General features: G+C 38.8%; 1 protein-coding gene across 1 annotated transcript in view; it reads right to left on the reverse strand.

Moving 5' to 3' along the window:
• LOC123499320 (general transcription factor 3C polypeptide 3-like) overlaps nt 1-22,387 on the reverse strand; it is a 414,223-nt gene that overhangs the window by 202,986 nt on the left and 188,850 nt on the right. Inside the window, 4 exon segments of the mRNA XM_045247142.1 lie at nt 3,212-3,389; nt 4,894-5,004; nt 5,006-5,046; nt 14,056-14,232. Coding sequence (XP_045103077.1) covers nt 3,212-3,389; nt 4,894-5,004; nt 5,006-5,046; nt 14,056-14,232 — 507 coding nt within the window.

Raw genomic sequence — 22,387 nt, forward strand, 5'->3', positions numbered from 1 at the left:
TCTGGTTTTAACAAGGGGAATACAAATGAGCGATGATATAAGTGGCCATTGGGAAAGTGACCATGTAATATTAGAAATGGATATAGAGGAGGGAAAGGAAGATAGAGACGAATCATACAAAGGAGACCGATTAAATTACAGAAAGGATGATATTGAGAATCTCAAGAAATATCTTAGAAACGTTAACTGGGAGATGGAGAATTCAGAGAAGGTTCTAGAGAAATATAACATATTTTTGGAAATATACAAAACAGTAATGGAATATGTCCCAAAATATAGACCTACAGAAGAAGGAAAGAAAGATTGGTTTAACGCACGGTGTGCTAGGGCAAAGGAGAAAAGAGATGGAGCATGGAAAAGATGGAAGAGAAATAGAAATTCAGGAAATAAGGAAAACTTCAAGGTAGCGAGAAATTAATATGTTAAGGTGAGGAAGGAAGAGGAAAGAAACTATGAAAAGGACATTATCAAAAAATGTAAGGAGCAACCAAAATTGTTCTACAGATTCATAAATGGAAAAATAAGGCAAAAAGAAACAATAGAAAGGTTAAAAGGAGAGAACGGGATGGTGGAAGACCCAAAAAGTATGGCAGAACTGTTAAATAGTAAATTTCAGAGGTCTTTACAATGGAATCCAAATTTGAAAGGCCACAGGGTAATAGAGAGACCGTCTATATGAAAGAGATTAAAGTAACCAAGCTTGAAATAAAAGAATTAATGAAGGAACTGGATAAAGAGAAGGCAATGGGACCGGATGAAGTCTCGGAAGAATACTTAAAGAATGTAGGGAAGAACTAGCAAGTCCTATATACATCATAAAATGCTCATTAAAAAGTGGCACAGTACCAGTAGAATGGAAAAGAGCTGAGGTGGTTCCCATATATAAGAGCGGTAGGAAGGAAGAACTGGTATCACTAACTAGTGTAATATGCAAGATGTGTGAGAGAGTAATAAAGAAACAATGGATCGAGTTCCTTGAAGACAACAAATTATTATCAAATAGCCAATTTGGTTTTAGAAAAGGTCGGTCATGTGTAACAAATTTACTGAGTTTCTACTCTAGAATACTTGAAGGAGTACAAGAGAGAGAGAGGGATGGGTTGACTGTATTTATTTGGATTTAAAAAAGGCGTTTGATAAAGTGCCACATGCAAGATTACTGTGGAAGTTAGAGAGGGGTGGCCTAAAAGGAAGCACATTGATAAAGATAAAGAATTATTTGAGGGGGAGAGAAATAAGGACAGTAGTTAAAGATATGAAGTCTAAGTGGAGACCAGTAGAAAGCATAGTGCCGCAGGGGTCAGTATTGGCGACTATACTTTTTCTCATATATATAAATGACATGCCAGAGTGAGTGAACAGCTACATAAATCTGTTTGCGGGCGATGCAAAACTGTGCAGAGTTATAAAGCAAAAAGAGAATTGTGAAATACTACAGGAAGACTTAAACAAGATCTGGAAATGGAGCAAAAAATGGGAGATGGAATTCAATGTGGACAAAAGCCATGTTATGGAAATGGGAAAGAGTGAAAGATGACCCGTGGGAATCTATAAGATGGGAGATGGAGTAGAACTGGAGAAAGTAAAAAATTAAAAAGATTTGGGAGTGACGATGGAAGAAAATAATCAACCGGTAAGCCATATTGATAGAATTTTCAGAGAGACATAATTTGCCAAGGAATATTGGAATAGCATTTTACTACGTGGACAAAGAAATGATGAAGAAACTGATAGGTACTATAATAAGATCCAGATTGGAATATGCAGGAGTAGTGTGGACTCCCCATAAAAAAAAAAAAACACAAGGAAGTTGGAGAGACTACAAAAAATGGTTACAAGAATGGTTACAGAACTTGAAGGGAAGACATATGAAGAGAGATTAAAGGGAATGGATCTACCAACCCTGGAACAGAGAAGGGAGATGGGATCTGATACAAGTTTATAAATTGATGAATGGAATGGATCAAGTGGATAATGAGAAACTGATCCTGAGAGAGGAATATGACATTCGAAGCACAAGATTGCATAGTAAAAAATTGAGGAAGGGAAGATGTCTGAGAGATGTTAAAAGATAGAGTTTCAAGCAAAGATGTGTTGAGACGTGGAACAGTTTGAGTGAAGAAGTGGTGTCAGCAACGAGAGTGCATAGTTTTAAAGAAAAGTTGGATAAGTGTATATATGGAGACGGGGCCACATGAACGTAAAGCCCAGGCCCTATAAAACTACAACTAGGTAAATACAACTAGGTAAATACACAATAGGGTGGTGGAGAGAGAGATGAGGTGGTGACGTTCTGAGGTCATGGGGAGGGACAGAGCATGGACCAGGTGGGGAGGGTCAAGGGGGGTTTAACCAATCCAAGGAAACATGAAGCCTCCACCTGGTGTGGATCTGCCAGGTATTGCTACTGGAAAATATATGTGCCGTTATTGGCAAAAGTTTACTACAGGCATCTGTAGATAGTATTTCCCTTAAGAAATTTCTATCATGCAGTATTATATCTTGTTATACCCAAAACATCACCACTCTATCACCACAATACACCACAACCCTTAATACCTTGATTGTCAAACTCGCCAGTCCCCAGATACCACCAAAACACCAACACTCACCACCATCAGACACCAGAACCTCCACTTCAAGCACATTACTTCCCTGGCAAGAGCTCTTGACAACCCTTATAGAATACACCAACCTGTTCCTTCACCAAAGGAAAAGGCCATTACACCACGAGTTCCTCTACACAACTCCTCCATACTTCACAAATCACAGAAATCCCTCCAACACCAGAAGACTCCCGTTTCCCCTCAAGACCAGTTTCTCTCGCCACCTTTACTTTGTCCACAGATGACGCGCTTCTCCCACTTTTGTTTACACTTGGAATCTTTACTCATCATCATTAATTTCCTCTATTTCATTACATTACAAAGACATAAAGCATATAAACATAAGCAGAAAAAACTTATGTAATATACTATGACTAAACATCTAATATAAATAGATGACTAATAATAATAACAATGAGTACAAAACTAAGAAAATGGGATACAGCAATAAGAAAAAAAGATGATCACTTTCAGGGCCAACTCAGCTAACAACATAACACACCCATTAATAAAATAAAGTAAGGATCCTACACAGCCCTCCATGACATTCTGCAATACAGACAGGTCCAAGCTCCAAGCAGAAAGTTTACACAGCAAAGTGTTACCTGATAAGGTTCTGGTGAGTGTGAGAACTGTCGTATCACCTCCATGCACATCTTAATAGCTTCATCAAACTCGCCCCGAGCAAAGCGTAGGTTGGCCTCTCCCATCAGACCCTGTAGTGCAGCTGGCAGCCGCCTTCTCCGGCGCTTTTCTTTCCCTCCCTTTCGCTTCAACTGGAACCTAAACAAAGAATGTCTTAAGTTCATATGCTACAATTGAGTGATATATAAATATATATATATATATATATATATATATATATATATATATATATATATATATATATATAAAATTTTTTATGGGGACTGAGAAAAAAAAAAAAAAAAAAAAAAAAAAAAAAAAGAAGCCCATTTGATCGCTTGTTCCTTTAGAGTAATAGAGTTTGCCAAAAGTTTGCGACAAATATCTTGAAACCTCCATCTTAAAAGACGTAAAGTCATAGGAAGATAGAAACATAGAGGCAGGCAGGGTGTTCCAGAATTTGCCAGAGAAAGGTATGAATGACTGAGTTAACTCTTGCATTAGAGAGATGGACAGAATAGGGGTGAGAGGATGAAGAAAGCCTTGTGCAGCAAGGCAGCAGGAGGAAGAGAGGCATGCAGTTAGCAAGATCAGAAGAACAGTTAGTATGAAAATAGCAATAAAAGATAGCAAGAGATACAATATTCTGATGGTGAGAAAAGAGGCTGAAGACAGCCAATCATAGGAGGGGAGTTGTTGAGACAAAAAGATTTTGATTCCACCCTATTTAATAAAACAGGTTTGCGATCAATGGACTACTAACTTCTTTCCATAAGTGACTTCAGATCACAACATTCTCATTTTGCTGTTTCCCTTGTCTAAACCAGGAGTTGGTGTCATATACAAGTCTCCTAAAGTTGTTTCTGTCCCTTTCATCTTCCTCTGTGACTTAAATTTTTTGCAATTCTAATGCAATGCCATCTCTCCATCTCACTCACTACCTTCCAAACCTGCCCATGGCTAAACATCACCTACAGCACCTGGATACTGATGTTTCTGTTTGCTCGTCTCAATTTTAGAATTAAATATTTCTCCAACTTGATGCAAGAGGAAGTTGCTGAAACAAACAAAAAATCATTTGAACACCAAATGGCATAGTGGATAAGGTGGTGAGCGTGGGATCAGGTAGACGTCCACATGTAGGTTTGAATCCCACCAAGTATGGCCTTGAAAATTTGCCAGTCAAGTGGTTTAGAGGTAAGATAGTGTAGGAATTGAAGAGTGTATGGAAGACTGTTCAGCTTAAGATTAGTGGCGCAAGCAATTTTATTTATAGTGGAATATTAGGCTCATATCAGAAGCTCATCTTGAGTGTAACCAAGAACCTGGGATCATGGTGATATGTAGGTAACTTTAAACCACTGACAAATGGCAAAGTGTTTTAAGGCTGACGTGGTGGAATTCAAAGTGGATGTCTGGATATGCTCAATTATACTATGAGACTATGACACCATTATTCTCAGGCTTTAGGTGCTTACACCAGATGCGCTTGGGTGGTGATATGGGCCCAAATATGGGTACCACTATAAATAAAATTGCCTGTGACACTAATGGGTGAAAGCTTAACAGCACTTCCCATACTCTTCAAGTTACCTACAGATGCTATAGGCCAGGTCATAAAAAAAGAAGAAGAAAAATGGTATGAGATGGAAATTTTGATCACCTTTGCTGTTCATTAAGTTCCTTCTCAAACTCTGCTGCATGATCTTCCACTTTGAGGATCAACATAAATAAACTGATCATGCTGCTGACTGCTGTTTTGGGTGAAGGTCTCATCACTGTCTGCATCAGCATCTTCACCATACAGTGCTGCCACCTGAAACCGTACTCATCCTGAGACACACCACACACAGTCACACATACGACTATCGAACATAAATTAGATAAATTGATAAAGGAGAGTATGGGAATGAAAGAGAATGAAGAACAGGATAAAGAGCTCCAGAAATTGAAAGAAAGGATAAAAAGAGTGGAAGAAAACAAAACTAGGCTAAGAACCAAAAATGAAGAATTAAAAGTCCAAATAGCGAACTACAAGAATTTGATGGAAGAAGGACTCAGTAAAGCCGAGAAAGAAAAAGAGAAGCTAAAAGATCTAGTTAACAAAGAAGAAGAAAGAGTACAAGACGTGATTAAAAAAGAAGTACAAGCATGGAGAATCCAAGATAAGAAAGACAAGGAATCATTTCAAGAAGTATTTCAAGTACAGTTAAGAGAAAGAGATGAAAATATGACAAGCAAAATGATAGGAGTCCTCAAGAAAAAAGAAAATTTAGTAAGAGAAATTATGGAAAAAAGAAGAATGTAATTATTTTTGGACTGAAAGAAAAAAATGTTAAATATAGACCAAGAAGGGAAAAAGATGAAATGAAATCAGTAAAAGACCAACTAAAACATCTGAATGAAGATGATAGACAGAACTTAGAAGAGGAAGTATAAGAAATCCACAAAATGGGACCATATCAAGAAGGAACAGTGACACCAATTAAGATATTACTAAAATCACAAGCAGCAGCAGAAGAAGTACTATATAGAAAAACAAAACTCAGAGAAACAGAAGGTTGCAAAGATATATATATATATATATAAAGAAAAATAGAAACGAGGAGGAAAGAAAGAGACACAATGAACTGGTGGCAGAAGCAAGAGAAAAAAATAATGAAAGGTCAGAGGAGGAGAAGAAGGCATTTTTTTGGAGAATTATAGGAGACAGGATAAGGAAATGGTATATAAAAGAGAAAGAAGAGAAAAATATGGAGCAAGTTTAACTAAAAATGATAAGAACAAGAGATTAAAATGATGTATACAAACATAGATGGATTTTATCTAGTAAATTAGAATTAAGAGATTACATAAAGAAAGAAGAACCAGATATTGTATGCCTGGTGGAAACAAAGTTAAATGAGGCAATAAAATAGACATAGATAAAAGGTATAATATATGGAGGAGAGACAGAGTGGGTAAAGGAGGAGGAGGAGTCATGATGATGTTAAGGAAGGAGATAGTGGTAAATCAAGTGGAGTTTGGGAAGGAAAATCAGAAATACTGTATGTTAAGATGCATATTAATAAAAGGAGTTAACAATCATTGGAACATATGTGCCACCAAAAACAAACTCATGGACTAACCAAGAATATAGAGACATGATAGATGACACAATAAGGAGTCTTACAAGAATCATTAAAGAAAGGAGAAAAGTGATATTGGTAGGAGATTTCAACTGTAAGGAGGTAGACTGGGAAAATTATGAAAGTGGTATGGGGGAAGATGCCTGGGGAGATAGATTCCTGAACCTAATGATAGATAATTTGATGGTCCAAAGAGTAAAGGAAAACACAAGATTCAGAGGAAATGATGAGCCGGCAAGATTAGACCTAGTTTTTACAAGGGATATACCAATTAACGATGATATAAGATACAAGTGCCCATTGGGAAAGAGTGACCATGTAATATTAGAAATGGATATAGAAGAAGGAAAGGAAGATAGAGATGAATCATACAAAGGAGACCGATTAAATTACAGAAAGGCTGATATTGAGAATCTCAAGAACTATTTTAAAACGTAAACTGGGAGGAGATGGAAAACTCATTAACGGTTCAAGAGAAATATAACTTATTTTTGGAAATATACAAAACTGGGGTCAGGAATATGTTCCAAAATATAGACCTAAAGAAGAAGGAAAGAAAGATTGGTTTAATGCAAGATGTGCTAGGGCAAAGGAGAAACGAGATGGAGCATGGAAAAGGTGGAGAAGAAACAGAAATCCAGAAAATAAGGAAAACTTCAAAACAGCAAGAAATGAATATGCTAAGGTGAGAAAGGAAGAAGAAAAGAACTATGAAAAGGACATTGTCGAAAAATGTAAGGAACAACCAAAATTGTTCTACAGATTCATAAATGGAAAAATAAGACAAAAAGAAACAATAGAAAGGTTAAAAGGAGAAAACGGAATGGTGGAAGACCCAAAAGTATGGCAGAACTGTTAAATAGTAAATTTCATGAGGTCTTTACTAAGGAATCCAAATTTGAAAGACCACAGGGTAATAGAGAGACTGTCTATATGAAAGAGATTAAAGTAACCAAGCTTGAAATAAAAAGTTGATGACGGAATTGGATGAGGAAAAGGCAATGGGACCGGATGAAGTCTCAGGCAGAATACTGAAAGAATGTAGGAAGAACTAGCAAGTCCAATATACAACATCATAAAATGCTCAATAGAAAATGGAACAGTGCCAGTGGAGTGGAAAAGAGCTGAGGTGGTTCCCATATATAAGAGCGGAAGGAAGGAAGAACCTTTAAATTACAGACCGGTATCACTAACTAGTGTAATATGCAAGATGTGTGAAAAGTAATAAAGAAGCAATGGATCGAGTTTCTTGAAGACAACAAAATATTATCAAATAGCCAATTTGGTTTTAGAAAAGGTCGGTCATGTGTGACAAATTTATTGAGTTTCTACTCTAGAATAGTTGATAAAGTACAAGAGAGAGAGGATGGGTTGACTGTATTTATTTAGATCTAAAAAAGGCTTTTGATAAAGTGCCACATGAAAGATTACTATGGAAGTTAGAGGAGAAGGGTGGCTTAAAAGGAAGCACATTGAGATGGATGAAGAATTACTTAAGGGGGAGAGAAATAAGGACGATAGTTAAAGATATGAAGTCCAAGTGGAGAACAGTAGACAGCGGAGTGCCACAGGGATCAGTATTGGCACCAATACTTTTTTTCGTATATATAAATGACATGCCAGAGGGAGTGAACAGCTACATAAATCTGTTTGCGGACGATGCGAAACTGTGCAGAGTCATTAAACAAAAAGAGGATTGTGAAATACTACAGGAAGACTTAAACAAGATCTGGAAATGGAGCAAAAAATGGGAGATGGAATTCAATGTGGACAAAAGCCATGTCATGGAAATGGGAAAAGTGAAAGACGACCAGTGGGAATCTATAAGATGGGAGATGGAGTAGAACTAGAAAAAGTAAAAAAGGAAAAGGACTTGGGAGTGACAATGGAAGAAAATAATCAACCGGTTAGCCATATTGATAGAATTTTCAGAGAGATGTATAATTTGCTAAGGAATATTGGAGTAGCATTTCACTATATGGACAAGGAAATGATGAAGAAATTGATAAGTACTAAAATAAGACCTAGATTGGAATATGCAGGAGTTGTGTGGACTCTACAAAAAGAAACACATAAGAAAATTAGAGAGACTACAAAAATGGCTACAAGAATGGTTCCAGAATTTAAAGGGATGGCATATGAGGAGAGACTAAAGGCAATGGATCTACCAACCTTGGAGCAGAGAAGAGAGAGAGGATCTGATACAAGTTTATAAATTGATTAACGGAATGGATGAAGTGGATAATGAGAAACTGTTCCTGAGAGAAGAATATCACTTTAGAAGCACAAGATCGCATAGTAAGAAACTAAGGAAGGGACGATGTCTGAGAGATGTTAAAAAATTTAGTTTCCCACAAAGATGTGTTGAGACTTGGAACAGTTTGAGTGAGGAAGTGGTATCAGCAAAGAGTGTACATAGTTTTAAAGAAAAATTGGATAAGTGTAGATATGGAGACAGGACCACACGAGCATAAAGCCCAGGCCCTGTAAAACTACAACAACTAGGTAAATACACACATACACTCACACACACACACACACACACACAGTGATCCATTATATGATATTATAAGGTGTTCATTAGAAACAGGGGAAGTACCAGTAGAGTGGAAGAGAGCTGAAGTGGTACTCATTTATAAGGGAGGCAATAAGGAAGAGCCTCTTAACTATAGACCTGTGTCTCTAACAAGTGTGGTCGGTAAGATTTGTGAGAGGGTGATAAAGAAATATTGGATACGGTTCCTGGAGGATCATAAGTTATTATCGGATCATCAATTTGGCTTCAGGAAAGGGAGGTCATGTGTAACAAATCTACTGAGCTTTTATTCAAGAGTGGTTGACAAAATACAGGAGAGAGAGGGATGGATGGACTGTGTATATTTGGATTTAAAGAAAGCTTTTGACAAGGTACCTCACGAGACTGTTATGGAAAGTAGAGATTTATGGAGGACTGAAAGGAAAAGTGTTAAAGTGGATGGAAAACTACTTGAGATGGAGGGAGATGAGAACGGTAATAAGGGATGCAAAGTCGGACTGGTTGGTGGTGGAGAGTGGAGTCCCACAAGGCTCAGTGCTGGCACCAATACTTTTCCTGGTATATATTAATGACATGCCAGAGGAGTAAACAGTTATATTAATTTGTTTGCGGATGATGCGAAGTTGTGTAGGTGTGTGAAGAGTGAAGAAGATTGTGAAATTTTACAGGCAGACCTGGATAAGATTTGGGAGTGGAGCAAGAGGTGGCAAATGGAATTTAATCTGAGCAAAAGTCATGTGATGGAGATGGGAAAGAGTGGAAGACGGCCAAGAGGGTCAAATAAGATGGGTGAAGAAGTAGTGTTGAAAAAGGTGGAAAAGGAAAAGGATTTGGGAGTGATAATACAAGACCATGGGCAGTTTGAGGCTCATATTGATAAGATGTTTGGAGAAACGTATAATTTGATAAGAAATATTGGATTAGCCTTCCATTATATGGATAAAGATATGATGAAGAAATTAATTAGTATGGTAATTAGACCAAGATTGGAATATGCTGGAGTGGTTTGGTCCCCTTATAAAAAGAAGCATATAAGGAAGTTGGAGAGATTGCAGAGAATGGCAACAAAAATGGTTCCGGAATTGGCAAAAATGACCTATGAGGAGAGATTAAAAGAAATGAATTTGCCTACCTTGGAACAAAGAAGAGAAAGAGGAGATTTAATACAGGTTTATAAACTGTTGAATGGACTGGATGAAGTGGATAATGAGCAAATGATGTTGAGAGAGGTAAACTTAAGTAGAACTACAAGATCGCATAGTAAAAAGATAGCCAAGGGAATATGCTTGAAGGATGTGAAAAAATATAGTTTCCCACAAAGATGTGTGGAGGTGTGGAATGGTTTGAGTGAGGAGGTGGTGTCAGCAAGGAGTGTGCATAGTTTTAAAGGAAAGTTGGATGTGTGTAGATATGGAGATAGGGCCACACGAGTATGATACCCAGGCCCTGTAAAATTACAACTAGGTGAATACAACTAGGTGAATACACACACACACACACACACACACACACACTAAGAAGTGCCATATGATGGAAATGGGTAAAAGTAATAGAGGACCTATGTGGGAATACAGAATGGAAGAAGAGATTATAATGAAGAGAGACACATAAATTGGTTATTTACTTCAATATATATGACACTAATAAATATCAGAGTGGCATTTAATTACATGGAAAAGAGTATGGTGAAGAAAATCATAACCACTTGAATATACAACAATGGTGTGGTCTCTACATATGAAGGATATAAAAAAAAATGTGAAAGGATTCAGAGGACAGCTACAAAGGTGGTGCCAGAGAAAAAGGACCTTACCAATGGTATAAGACAGAAAGAAATGGGACTACCAACTTTGAAAGACATACCAGAGTGAGATCTAATAATGATGTATAAAAAAAAGTAAACCATATGGTAAAGATAGACAGACAAGACTTGGTATCACTGACAGAAGATGGAGATAAATAAACAAGAGGACACTCCAAGAAGATCAGGATGAGTCAAAATTTAAGGAACATTAAAAAGTTTAGTTTTCCACATAGAATAGTGGCTATCCAGAATGGCTTGAGTGAAGAGATTGTAATAGTAGAAAAAGTACATATATCTAAAGAAAAGTTGGATAGAAGTAGATATGGATAGAGGTCACTATGAGCACAGCTTAAACCCTGTAATATACAACTAAGTAAATACAATTAGGTAAATATACACACACAATGGTTTTAGATGTGATAGTACTTCATAGGCACAGTGCTGCATTATACCAGATGTGAAGACAAAACACACACACTCTTTTAGGGTGGTGTCACACTATGTGGCGGGGGATTTTGGCAAACAAGTGGAGGATTTTTCATACCCCTATTCTAGTGCAACCAGATTTCATTGATGAAATCGTGAAAGCTTGCTGCATTATGCACAATTTTGTTTCAAAGAGATGGAATAAACTTTGAAAATAATTAAACATGTGGATGTAGACGACTTTCGACCATTACCACATGGACAAGGGTTAGAGATAAGAGACTACTCTGCTGCTTAATTCATGAGTCCTAGGGCACTAACCTTCCAAAACAATCACATGTACTAGGCTACACTGTTTTTATTAGGGCACAGAACAATCACATGTACTAGGCTACACTGTTTTTTACTAGGGCACAGAACAATCATATGTACTTGGTTACTACTAAGAAAAAATGTAGTAATGTTCAATGCCTCAAAAACTTAATTTCTCCATCTATTAAATTGATACAACCTTCCAGACAACTATCCCCTCTTCTTCAATGACACTCAGTTATCCCCATTTTCTACATTGAATATCCTCAGTCTGTGCTTTACTCATAATCTAAATTGGAAATTTCATATTTCATCTCTTGCTAAAACAGCTTCCATGAAATTAGGCATTCAGAGGCATCTCTGTCAATTTTTCTCACCGCTCCAACTGCTAACTCTGTTCAGGGACCTCATCCATCCTTGTGTGGAGTAATCTTCATATGTTTCAGGGGTTCCACTCACACAGTTTTATTACGTGGAATCAAAAGCTTTTCATTTTATCACCTCCCCTCCTCTGACTGACTATCTTCAACCTCTTTTTCATTGCCAGAATGTTGCATTCTTGCTATCTTTTATTGCTGTTTTCATGCTAACTGCTCTTCTGATCTTGCTAACTGCATACGTCCCCTCCTCCTGTGGCTTTGCTGCACAAGGCTTTCTTCTTCCTCTCACCCCTTTTCTGTCCAACTCTCTAATGCAAGACTTATCCAGTAATGTCAATCATTCATACCTTTCTCAGGTACACTCTGGAACTCCCTGCCTGCTTCTGTATTTCCATCTTCCTATGATGATTTCTTTTAAGAGGGAGGTTTCAAAACATTTCTCCCAGACTTTTGGCTAACTCTATAACTTTTTAAGAGAACTGGCAATCAAGTTCTCACCGCCGAAATGTTGCATCTCATTCTATCTTTTATCACTATTTTCATGCTACCTGTTCTACTGATCTTGCTAACTGCATACCTCCCCTCCTCCTGCAGCCTCGCTGCACAAGGCTTTCTTCTTCCTCTCATCCTATTCTGTCCAACTCTCTAATGCAAGAGTTAACCAGTACTCTCAGTCATTCATCCCTTTCACTGGTAAAATCTGAAACTCCCTCCCTGCATCTGTATTTTCGACTTCTTACGACTTGTCTTCTTTGAAGAGGGAGGTATCGAGGCATTTGCTCCCCAATTTTGGATGACTCTTTTCTACCTTTTAGAGAACCAGCACTCAAATAGGCGTTTTTTTTATCTTTTCTTTTTTTTTGCCTTTGGCCGGTCCTCTTCCCTACATAAAAAAAAAAAAAAAAAAAGGTATTTTTTTTATATATTTTGTTGCCCTTGATCAGTTTTCCATCTTGCATAAAAAAAAAAAAAAAGTGTTTTTACTAGAGCACAGAACAATCACATGTAGTAGGCTACACTATGTTTTTACTAAGGTACAGAACAATCACATGTACTAGGCTACACTGCATTTTTACTAAGTCTATGTGTATTGTGTTTTTTGGATAGTGACTGCTCAGGTAATAGCATTTCAGTATTAAAGATAAATAATTGTGAGATTTTTTAAGCATGACAAATTATTTTAAATAGGATGCATGTTTTAAATATTTTTTTGCATTATAATTAGTATAATTTGTATTACACGTACATACATAATAAATTATGTTATGTGCATTTATGTACTGAAAAGTAAATCCACTTCAAACATCATGTAAACACAAGGGATATCAGGGGAAATGTCGCAGCGGTGATGCCACAGTGTGACACCAGCCATAGAACTACATGTATTTTCCCTTCACAAATGGTGTGATGTGGTGTTATGAGGCTTTCGCAGTATCCTGCGACACTGTGCAGCGGGAACGGCAGCGCCACAGTAGTGTTACACCTCTCATAGGTTTGCATGTGACATCACCATCTGCAACACTGCATGTGATAGCATTGCCGCATAATATGACACCGACCTTAGAGATACTGGGGGCAAATGTTCCTCAAAAAGGTGAATATAGTATAACCCAATATGGTGTAGAACAGTGGTCTTCAACCTTTTTTAATGTTGTCCACCCCTAGTGGTGATTAAGTAGAAGCTGTCCACCCCACCCCAAAACCCAGGTTGAATAGCACTGGCGTGATTCATGACAAGCAATGGCGAGACAGTCCCTCATGTGGTTGTACTATCAGGGTCTTGCGAGTAGACAAGGTGGCAACCTCAATGTTACAATAGGTAAATATGTATTTGTAGTATGTATTTTAAGAAATATAGGAGAGAGAAAGAGAATGAGTCTCTTGTATATTAAACGGACATGTGCAGGTGAGGATCTTGTCCACCCAGTAGTCCACCCCTAGACAGCTGTCCACCCCTCACTTAATCTCATCCACTATAAGGTGGACTATCCACCCAGGTTGAATAGCACTGGTGTAGAAGAATGTAAATAAAGTTGGCAATGTAACTATAAAACACCATAGGTAAAGGACATCATGAACTGAGGAGCTCCTATAAGTGAATCTATTAATGGATGAATAAAATACTGAAACTGTCTATAGATAGGGTCGGAACATTTATGGCTCAGTCTTCACAAACAACATGAGAAAAAATTATAAAATAACCTAACATTCTAAGAGACAAGTGGTCACTGTGCAGCACCTCTGAGAAGGACATTCCATCAGTCATGAGGCGGTTGATCAGCTCCTCTTGACTCCTCGTGTCTACCGGCTCAGAGATGGATTCCTCCTCCTCCTCCGTGTCATCCCCCATTGTCTCTGTCATGCTAAGGCTAAGGAAGCTGTTGCTTGTCTCGACAGCTTCAATGGTGGAGATAGACTGCAGAGAAACAACAATCAGGTTATGGGCAAGTGGTGGACAAACCAAGGGAAGTAAGGCAAGAAACAGATGGAAAGACATTAGGACTGCATCTCTTCTCATCTTTTAATGTTTCTTTCATGCTAAATGCCTGTTTAAAAAGATTCTTCTAAATATAGTATAATCTCACATCTGGTCAATACATTAGTCTGAAAATATCATGCAAAATTCAAAATTGCCAGATTTGGGACAAACTTTAAGTAGAGAAGAATTAACAAGAAACTTGTCATCTGAAAATTCATTTAGCATGTGACCTGGGATACAACCCACCAGTGGGTAATCAGTTACTATCCACTGTTGTGATGTGACCCACCAGTAAGTCATATAACAGTTTTCACATATATCACATTTTAATCTTACTATTAATAGAAATTGGATTATATAGTAAAATTGCAAAAAACAGTATGTGTAGAAGGGCATAATAAATAATGATTGATGAATAATATTAAGCTTATTTTGTTTTTAGTGTTATAAAAACTATATGAAATATAGTCTTCTTGTTTCAATATTTTCTTTCTAAAACATGTTAAAACACTATATTATCTTGCATTTTTTTCCTTCGGAAGAACATAAAACTTTTCCACAAATCATCGAAACATATCACAACTGTACTTCCCTTCACAAGCTTCAATGATTTTATTTATTTATTTGTTATATTTTTCCTGATATTCTTTGCACAAATTATAAAAAAAAAGCTGCCATTAGTGACCCTTTTGAATTGCATATATAAATAAACATAAGTAAAGAAACAAAACAGAATAAATAAAAATATCTGCTATAAATATTAACTCAAAAACATTTTTTTCTTTAATACATGTAAGAAAACTATATTATCTTGCATTTTTCCTTCAGAAGAACATAAAACTTTTCTATAACAAATCATTCAAACTGAGATATCTGAGAGAGAGAGAGAGAGAGAGAGAGAGAGAGAGAGAGAGAGAGAGAGAGAGAGAGAGAGAGAGAGAGAGAGAGAGAGAGAGAGAGAGAGAGAGAGAGAGAGAGAGAGAGAGAGAGAGAGAGAGAGAGAGAGAGAGAGAGAGAGAGAGAGCGCTTGGGAGGGAGAATGGTGGAAACAAAGACATTGTCTCATGGGAAACCTTTGTCTTTACATGGGACTTAACACAAGTAAAATACATAATTTATCAACTGTTTTGTATTTACATCACTCAGTCTTGTCCCAAGTCTGAGCTTTTGCTGATAGTACATGCCTGATACTGCTAGACATGATCTGGTCAGGAAGGGAGGCAAGTAGCCATGGTGAGTGAATACTCATGGGTACAGGTTCAAAATGGCAGCTTTCTCACCACTGGAATGTTATATCACTTAATATCTTCTACCACTATCTTCTTGCTAACTACTCTTCTGATCTTGCTAACTGCTTGCCTCCCCTCTTCCTGCAGCTTTGCTGCACAAGGCTTTCTTCTTCCTCTCACCTCTATGCTGTTTAACTCTCTAACACAAAAGTTAACCAGTACTCTCAGTCTCTCATACCTTTCTCTGGTAAACTCTGGAACTCCCTGCCTATGTCTGTATTTCCAACTTCCTATGGCTTGACTTAATTTTAAAAGGAAGGTTTCCCTGTCTTTTGGCTTTTTTTTTTCCCCTTTACCAGTTCTCTCCTCTTAAAATAAAAAAAAACATTAATATATATTTCAAACATTATTGGTGTCAGTACTGAACACTGTGGTATCCCACTAGTTACTGTCATACCTCGCCCAACACAACAGTTAGGTTCCTGAGCTCGTCGTGCACGGCAAGATTCGTGTTGAGCGAATAACAGGCCCTATGGAAAAATAGGGGTTAGGTTCCCAGATCCTCCCAAAAAAACACTTTTTTACCAAAAAGACTGAAAAAAAAAAAACAATAAATGAAGTACCAAACACACATTTTATTTAACTACAGTACTAGTACAGTAATACTCCGCTTAACAAACAGGATAGGGGGTATCAAAGCTGTTCGTAGAGCGGAAATTCGTTAAGCGAACGTAATTTTGCCATAGGAAATAATGGAAATAGGGGGGATGCGTTCTGGGCTGGTCCCCAACATACTACATGGGTTAAAAAAAAAAATATATATATATATACATCTATTAGCTTTTTACAAGCCTTGCCCCCAAGAAAGGATTGTTTTGTAATGCATAAAGTGAAATCTTATATGAAATACCAAAAAATAAAGCAGAGATGATGAGATCGGCCACAGATGGCAGAGACTCTGGCGACTTGGCCGCTTCTTCTTCTTCTTGTGATCTTTTTAGCTTGGCGTGTTGTCTTTCACCACGATATTAAATTTGTTTCCACTCCTCTATTGCCTGCTATAATGGATATCATATCTTAGTATTCATATACGCTCATGCCATGAGGATAACCTGGACTCCGTGGCACTGAATGATAATGAATTACTAATGAAATACCGCAGTATTTCATTAGTAATTCACTATCACTCACTGCCACAGAGTCCAGGTTATCCTCATGGCATGAGCATATATGAATACTATGATATGATATCCATTATAGCAGGCAAGAGAGGAGTGAAAGACAACATGCCAAACTAAAAAGGTCACAAGAAGAAGAAGAAGCGGCCAAGTCGCCGGAGTCTCCGCCGTCTGTGGCCGATCTCATCATCTCTGCTTTATTTTTTTGGTATTCCATGTAAGATTTCATTTTATGCATTACCAAACAATCCTTTCTTGGGGGCAAGGTTTGTAAAAAGTTAATAGAAATGTTGTTTTGTGAACATATATGCATATATAAGACAGTAACACCACCTTCAGAGGTGGTGTTCCCAGCAACCTCAGAGCAACCTCGTCACTGTCCCTCCAAGCGTTCATGGAAGCCATTTCGCGGCAGGAGGTTGCTCTGAGGTTGTTAAAGAATCTTGGATCCAGCTCCAGGAGCGCTAGAGACAGGCGGGGAGCCAGACAATCACAGCAAAGCTGCCGCGTTCGGTCCCTCACCCGGCAAATTCAAACCCAGAAAATTCGCTAAAACGAATGTGGTTGTACGTTATGCGGACTTTTTGGTCTAACTTTATATAGTACGTTAAACTGGAAATTCGTTAGATGAACGTTCGTTAAACGGAGTATTACTGTACCTTATTTAGTTTATTTGCTGGTTGGAGAGGGCTTGAAATACAAAGTGATGGGCCTCTGACTGGCCATGGCTAAGATGAAATCAAAAGAGCGCAAGGGAACCATGTCTGCACACAACAACAGCACAACAAGGAGGGAGTGAGTGGCGCGAGGCAGCATGCTACCGCCAGCCCCGGGGCGAGTCCAAGACGTTTGGGAGGGGAGGTCGCGTGCATTCACCAGGACCAGCGGGAGATTCAAATGGAGACCAAATCGTGCAATCGCAAGTCAAAGTCGTGCTTGGCGAAATATGGTATATTTTACCGATTCGTGTATACGCGAGATTTGTGTTCGGTGAATTCGTGTTCGGCAAGGTATGACAGTACTGTGCTCCAACTTGATGGGCCATCTCTTATCACTGTCCTCATTTCTCTTCCTATTAAGTAGTCCCTCATCCAGGTTAAGATATTTCCCTGTATTCCTTCTATGTGTTCTATCTTTCATAAGAGTCTTCTACAAGAGAAGGTAGTAGACACCTACCGAAACAATAATTTATTCCCAGCGAGGTCTAATAGCACTACTTCAAGGGGTGCTGTGAACTTCCATTAAAGCTAAATGTGAACTCGCTGAATGTTTGCTTTTGTGTCTCACAACTCAAGGGGCAAGTCACAGCCCCCCACTTAGCGAATTAATTAGTCTGGCGAAACTACCACCAAATGTGAATTTCGCCAAGCACGAATTCTTTATACCATATAAATTGCCTAAAAAATTCCTCAATCAGTCTTTGGTCATTGCCAAAGTCCCTCTTTTGATCCCTAAAATATCATCTTTCAAGCTGAAATAAAATCTTTTGCCTTCACATATTATAACACATGTACAAAACAGACCAATAAACAAAAAATAAAAATAATACGACATGATATAAAAGCTATAACTCCCATTTTTTCACCCGTTTGCCTCGCCTACTTTCGTCCTTGCTGCTACCACCATTGTTCTTACCCCCACCAGTAGGTACCACCTGTTGCGCAGGTAAATTGCCAAAATTCGTTCCCCACACTAGCAGAAAAGAGGCCAGCACAAACAAGATGGCTGAAGGGGACTCTCACACTGCATTCTGAAAGGTTTAGAGAGAGATCTGATGTCACCAGGAAGTCACGTGATTCGCCATGCTGCCACCAGGGGACCGCCAAGTTTGAATTCAAATCGCCAAGCGTGCACTCGGTGGTCCATGGCCACCCTACTGCCAAAAGTGAATTTCACCAAGCTGAGATTCGCCAAGTGCAGGGGCTTACTGTACCCTCTAAAGACAACTCTCATTCTTCACTCAAAATTACATACACCTACTACACACACACCCTTCACTTAAAATTCAAAATAAAGAAATGGCAACTCGAAATCCATCCTTGGAGTCCCCTTCTGGGAAGGGGGAGCAAAAATGTTCCCAGGTCAGACTCCTCTCTCGGTGACGACACAAAATGTCTTGACAACTCCTTCAACTTTCTCTTCATTAGTAACATTTGTGGTCTTAGATCTAATTTTCAATCTATAAAACACAACCTCACCTCTACTACACCTTATCTTCTTTTCCTTACCGAAACACAGCTGTCTGAGGCTACTGACGGTAGCCCTTTCTCTGTTCCCTCCTATTTTCTCTATCATCATTTTCATTCTAAACCTGGATGTTCTGTCAATGTGCAAAATGACTTAACTTGCTCTCATGTCCAAATTCTTGAATCTCCTGAGTTTTCCACCATCTGAGTTTAACTCAATAGTCACTCTCTAACTAAATTTATCTGTGCTGTCTATTTCTACCCTAATTCCTCTGAATTAATCAATCATGGGGGCCATATGCCGGGGGGTGTGTCACCTCACCTACCCTATGGTGCCACTCCAGGCAGTCATGCCTCGTGAGTCTCCATGCAGGCTCCCTTCCTGTGCCAAGTAACTTCCAGCAAGAGGCATCGACTTGCCGCAGCCATGAGTTCTGTGGACCTCTCCTTGGCCTCCTCCATGCTGGGTTATCCCTTTCAGAGACAACCCAATATATTGGATTGGCTTCTGGGTAGAGTGCCACATGCCCATATAGTCACAATTGGCGTTGACAGACCATGCTGGTAATCAGCCTCAAATCAATCTCAGGGATCACCAGCAACTTGAAGATCTAAATCTTTGTCTGTCTGCACAGGTACCGACAACGCCAAATACTCATATTGAGCGAATCCATAACGCCATGGGCCAGGCAAATCCACCATACAACTTATGGTTCGACCCATTGTCACTGCACACTGCACTACCAAGGTATGTAAAGTTTTCCAAGATCCCAATATCCTTGCCACATGCATGGATGGACTGTACTGTTTCATTCAGTAAGCCTCCAAAACACCTGAATCTAAACCTTAGGCAAGAGCTTCGCCTCCTCATGCAGTACCTCTAGAGCCATTATCAGAGCCTCCAGCAAAGATTACTGCATCATCAACAAAAACAGGATCTGTAAACTCAGTATTGCCGACAGATGCTCCACAATGACTTTGCTCTACAACTCTGCCTAGTAACCAGTTCATGCAAGTGTTGGAAAGTGATGGAGCAAGCATGCATGCCTGCCTCACTCCCATACTCACAGGAAAGAAGCTGGACATGCCCTCTCCACACTTCACAGCACTCACAGTCCTGGAGTAGAGGCCAGTTAATAGACCAATAATCTTAGCAGGAATCCCATGGAGATGCAGAGGATTCCAGAGTGTCTCTAGATGCACTGAATCAAATGCCTTTTTGAGATTGACAGAGGCTGCAAGCATCCCTTGTTGAAACTCACGTCGGTGCTCCATAGTATGCAAAGTGCTAGGATCTGATCAGTTATTGACTTACTGGATGTGAACCCAGACTATCCAGGTCTCTGGTGTTTCAGTAGATTACTGCAGATACACATCAACAGCAAATGGGCAAGCACCTTGCCTGGTACGCTGAACAGCATTGTACCACGGGTGTTGTTGCAGTTCTGACAGTCTCCTTTTCCCTTCCAGATAGGGATGACCAAACCCCTTTTTCCAATCAGGGGGAATGGTACCTGAATGCCATACAGAAGTGAAGACAGCATGCAACTCACAGATCATGGCCTCACCCCCAGCTTTGAGCAGCTCTGCACTGATGTTACAGATGCTAGCTGCCTTTCCACCCCTCAACTTTGCCACAGCCTCTTTGACATCATCAATGGAGGGTGCAGTTTTGTCAATGGGTGGATCAACATCCAGCATCTGTAACTGTGCAGTTTGGAGCTGTCTGTTTGGAGGATGATGAAATAACTTATGGAGAAGGGAGTGCCAAAGTCCTGCAAGCAAAGGTAAGAATTCAAGAAGGAAAAAGGGACTTTGCTGTTGTTTATATTCCACCCAAAACAAACTAATGAGGAAATGAAGAATATGGAAACATGCTTAATGTTACCAGAAAATGTTTATGGAGACTAATTAGAAAGAGTAAAAACATAACAGTGATGGATGACATTAATTGCAAAGAAATAGTTTTGAAAGACCTGACAACTGAGGGAGGAGCAAATCTTGGGGACAAATACTATTGAATCTGGCAGTAGACAATATTCTAACTCAATGGGTGAAGGACAACACAAGGTATAGAGAAAATGAAGAACCATCATGACTGGACTTAGTCTTTACTCAAGAACCAGAGATTCTCGGTAACTTGGAATTTAAGAGAAAAACTGGTGGAGACCCTGCAGAACATCTAAATTCATAGAAGCTGTTTTAGCAAGAGATGAGATGTGAAGTTTCCAGTTAAGATTATGAGTAAAGGACAGACCAAGAATATTTTGTGAAGAAGAAGGAGACAGTTGAGTGTCATTGAAGAAGAGGGGATAGTTGTCTGGAAGATTGTGTCAAGTTGATAAATGGAGGAGTTTTTGAGGCATTGAAAACTACTAAGTTTTCTCTGCTCCAATCAGAAATCTTAGAGAGATCAGAGATTAGAGATCTGCGGTGTCTCTGTGTGATCTGTTGACTTCCTGAAGGGTTGATTGTTTCCGAAAGGACATGGAAAGATGTAAGGTGATATCATCAGTGTAGGAGTGGATAAGGCAAGAAGTTTGGTTAAGAAGGTTACTAATGAATAATACAGAGAGTAGGTGATAGGACAAAACCCTGAGGAACACCACTTTTAATAGATCTAGAAGAACAGTGGCCGTCTACCATGGCTGCAATAGAACAGTCTGAAAGGAAACTTGAGATAAAGTTGCAGAGAGGAAGATAGAAACCATACGAGGGCAGTTTGGAAACCAGACTCTATCAAAAGCTTTTGATATATCTAACGCAACAGCAAAAGTTTCACCAAAATCTCTACAAGAGGATGACCAAGACTCAGTAAGGAACACCAGAACATCACCAGTAGAGCAACCTTGATGGAAGCCATACTGGCGATCAGATAGAAGATTGAAAAGTGACAGATGTTTATGAATCTTCCTGTTGAGAGATTCAAAAACTTTGGACAAGCAAGAGGTTAAAGCTATAGGACAGTAATTTGAGGAATTAGAACAGTCATCCTATTTAGGAACAGGCTGAATATAGGCAAACTTCTAGCAAGAAGGAAAGGTAGAAGTCGATAGGTATGGTTGAAAGAGTTTGGCTAGGCAAGGTGCAAGTATGGAAGCACAATTTATGAGAACAATAGGAGGGACCCCATCAGGTCCATAGGCCAAAGAGGGCATGGAAAACATCATTATGAAGAATTTTGATTGAAGACATGAAATAGTCAGAGGGAGGAGGAGAGGGAGGGACAAGCCAAGAATCATCCAAGATGGAATTGTTAGCAAAGGTGTGAGAGAAAAGTTCAGCTTTAGAAACAGATAAGATGGCAGTGGTGACAACAGGATGAAATAAAGGAGGGAAAGATGAAAAAGTAAAGTTATTGAATATGTTTTAGGCCAGATGCCAGAAGTCATGAGGGGAGTTAGAGTTTGAAAGATTTTGACATTTTCTATTTATGACAGAATGTTTGGCAAGTTGAAGAACAGACTTGGCATGATTTTGGGTAGAAATATAAAGTGCA

The sequence above is a fragment of the Portunus trituberculatus genome, chromosome 49, assembly GCF_017591435.1.
Source record: "Portunus trituberculatus isolate SZX2019 chromosome 49, ASM1759143v1, whole genome shotgun sequence".
Lineage (NCBI taxonomy): Eukaryota > Metazoa > Arthropoda > Malacostraca > Decapoda > Portunidae > Portunus > Portunus trituberculatus.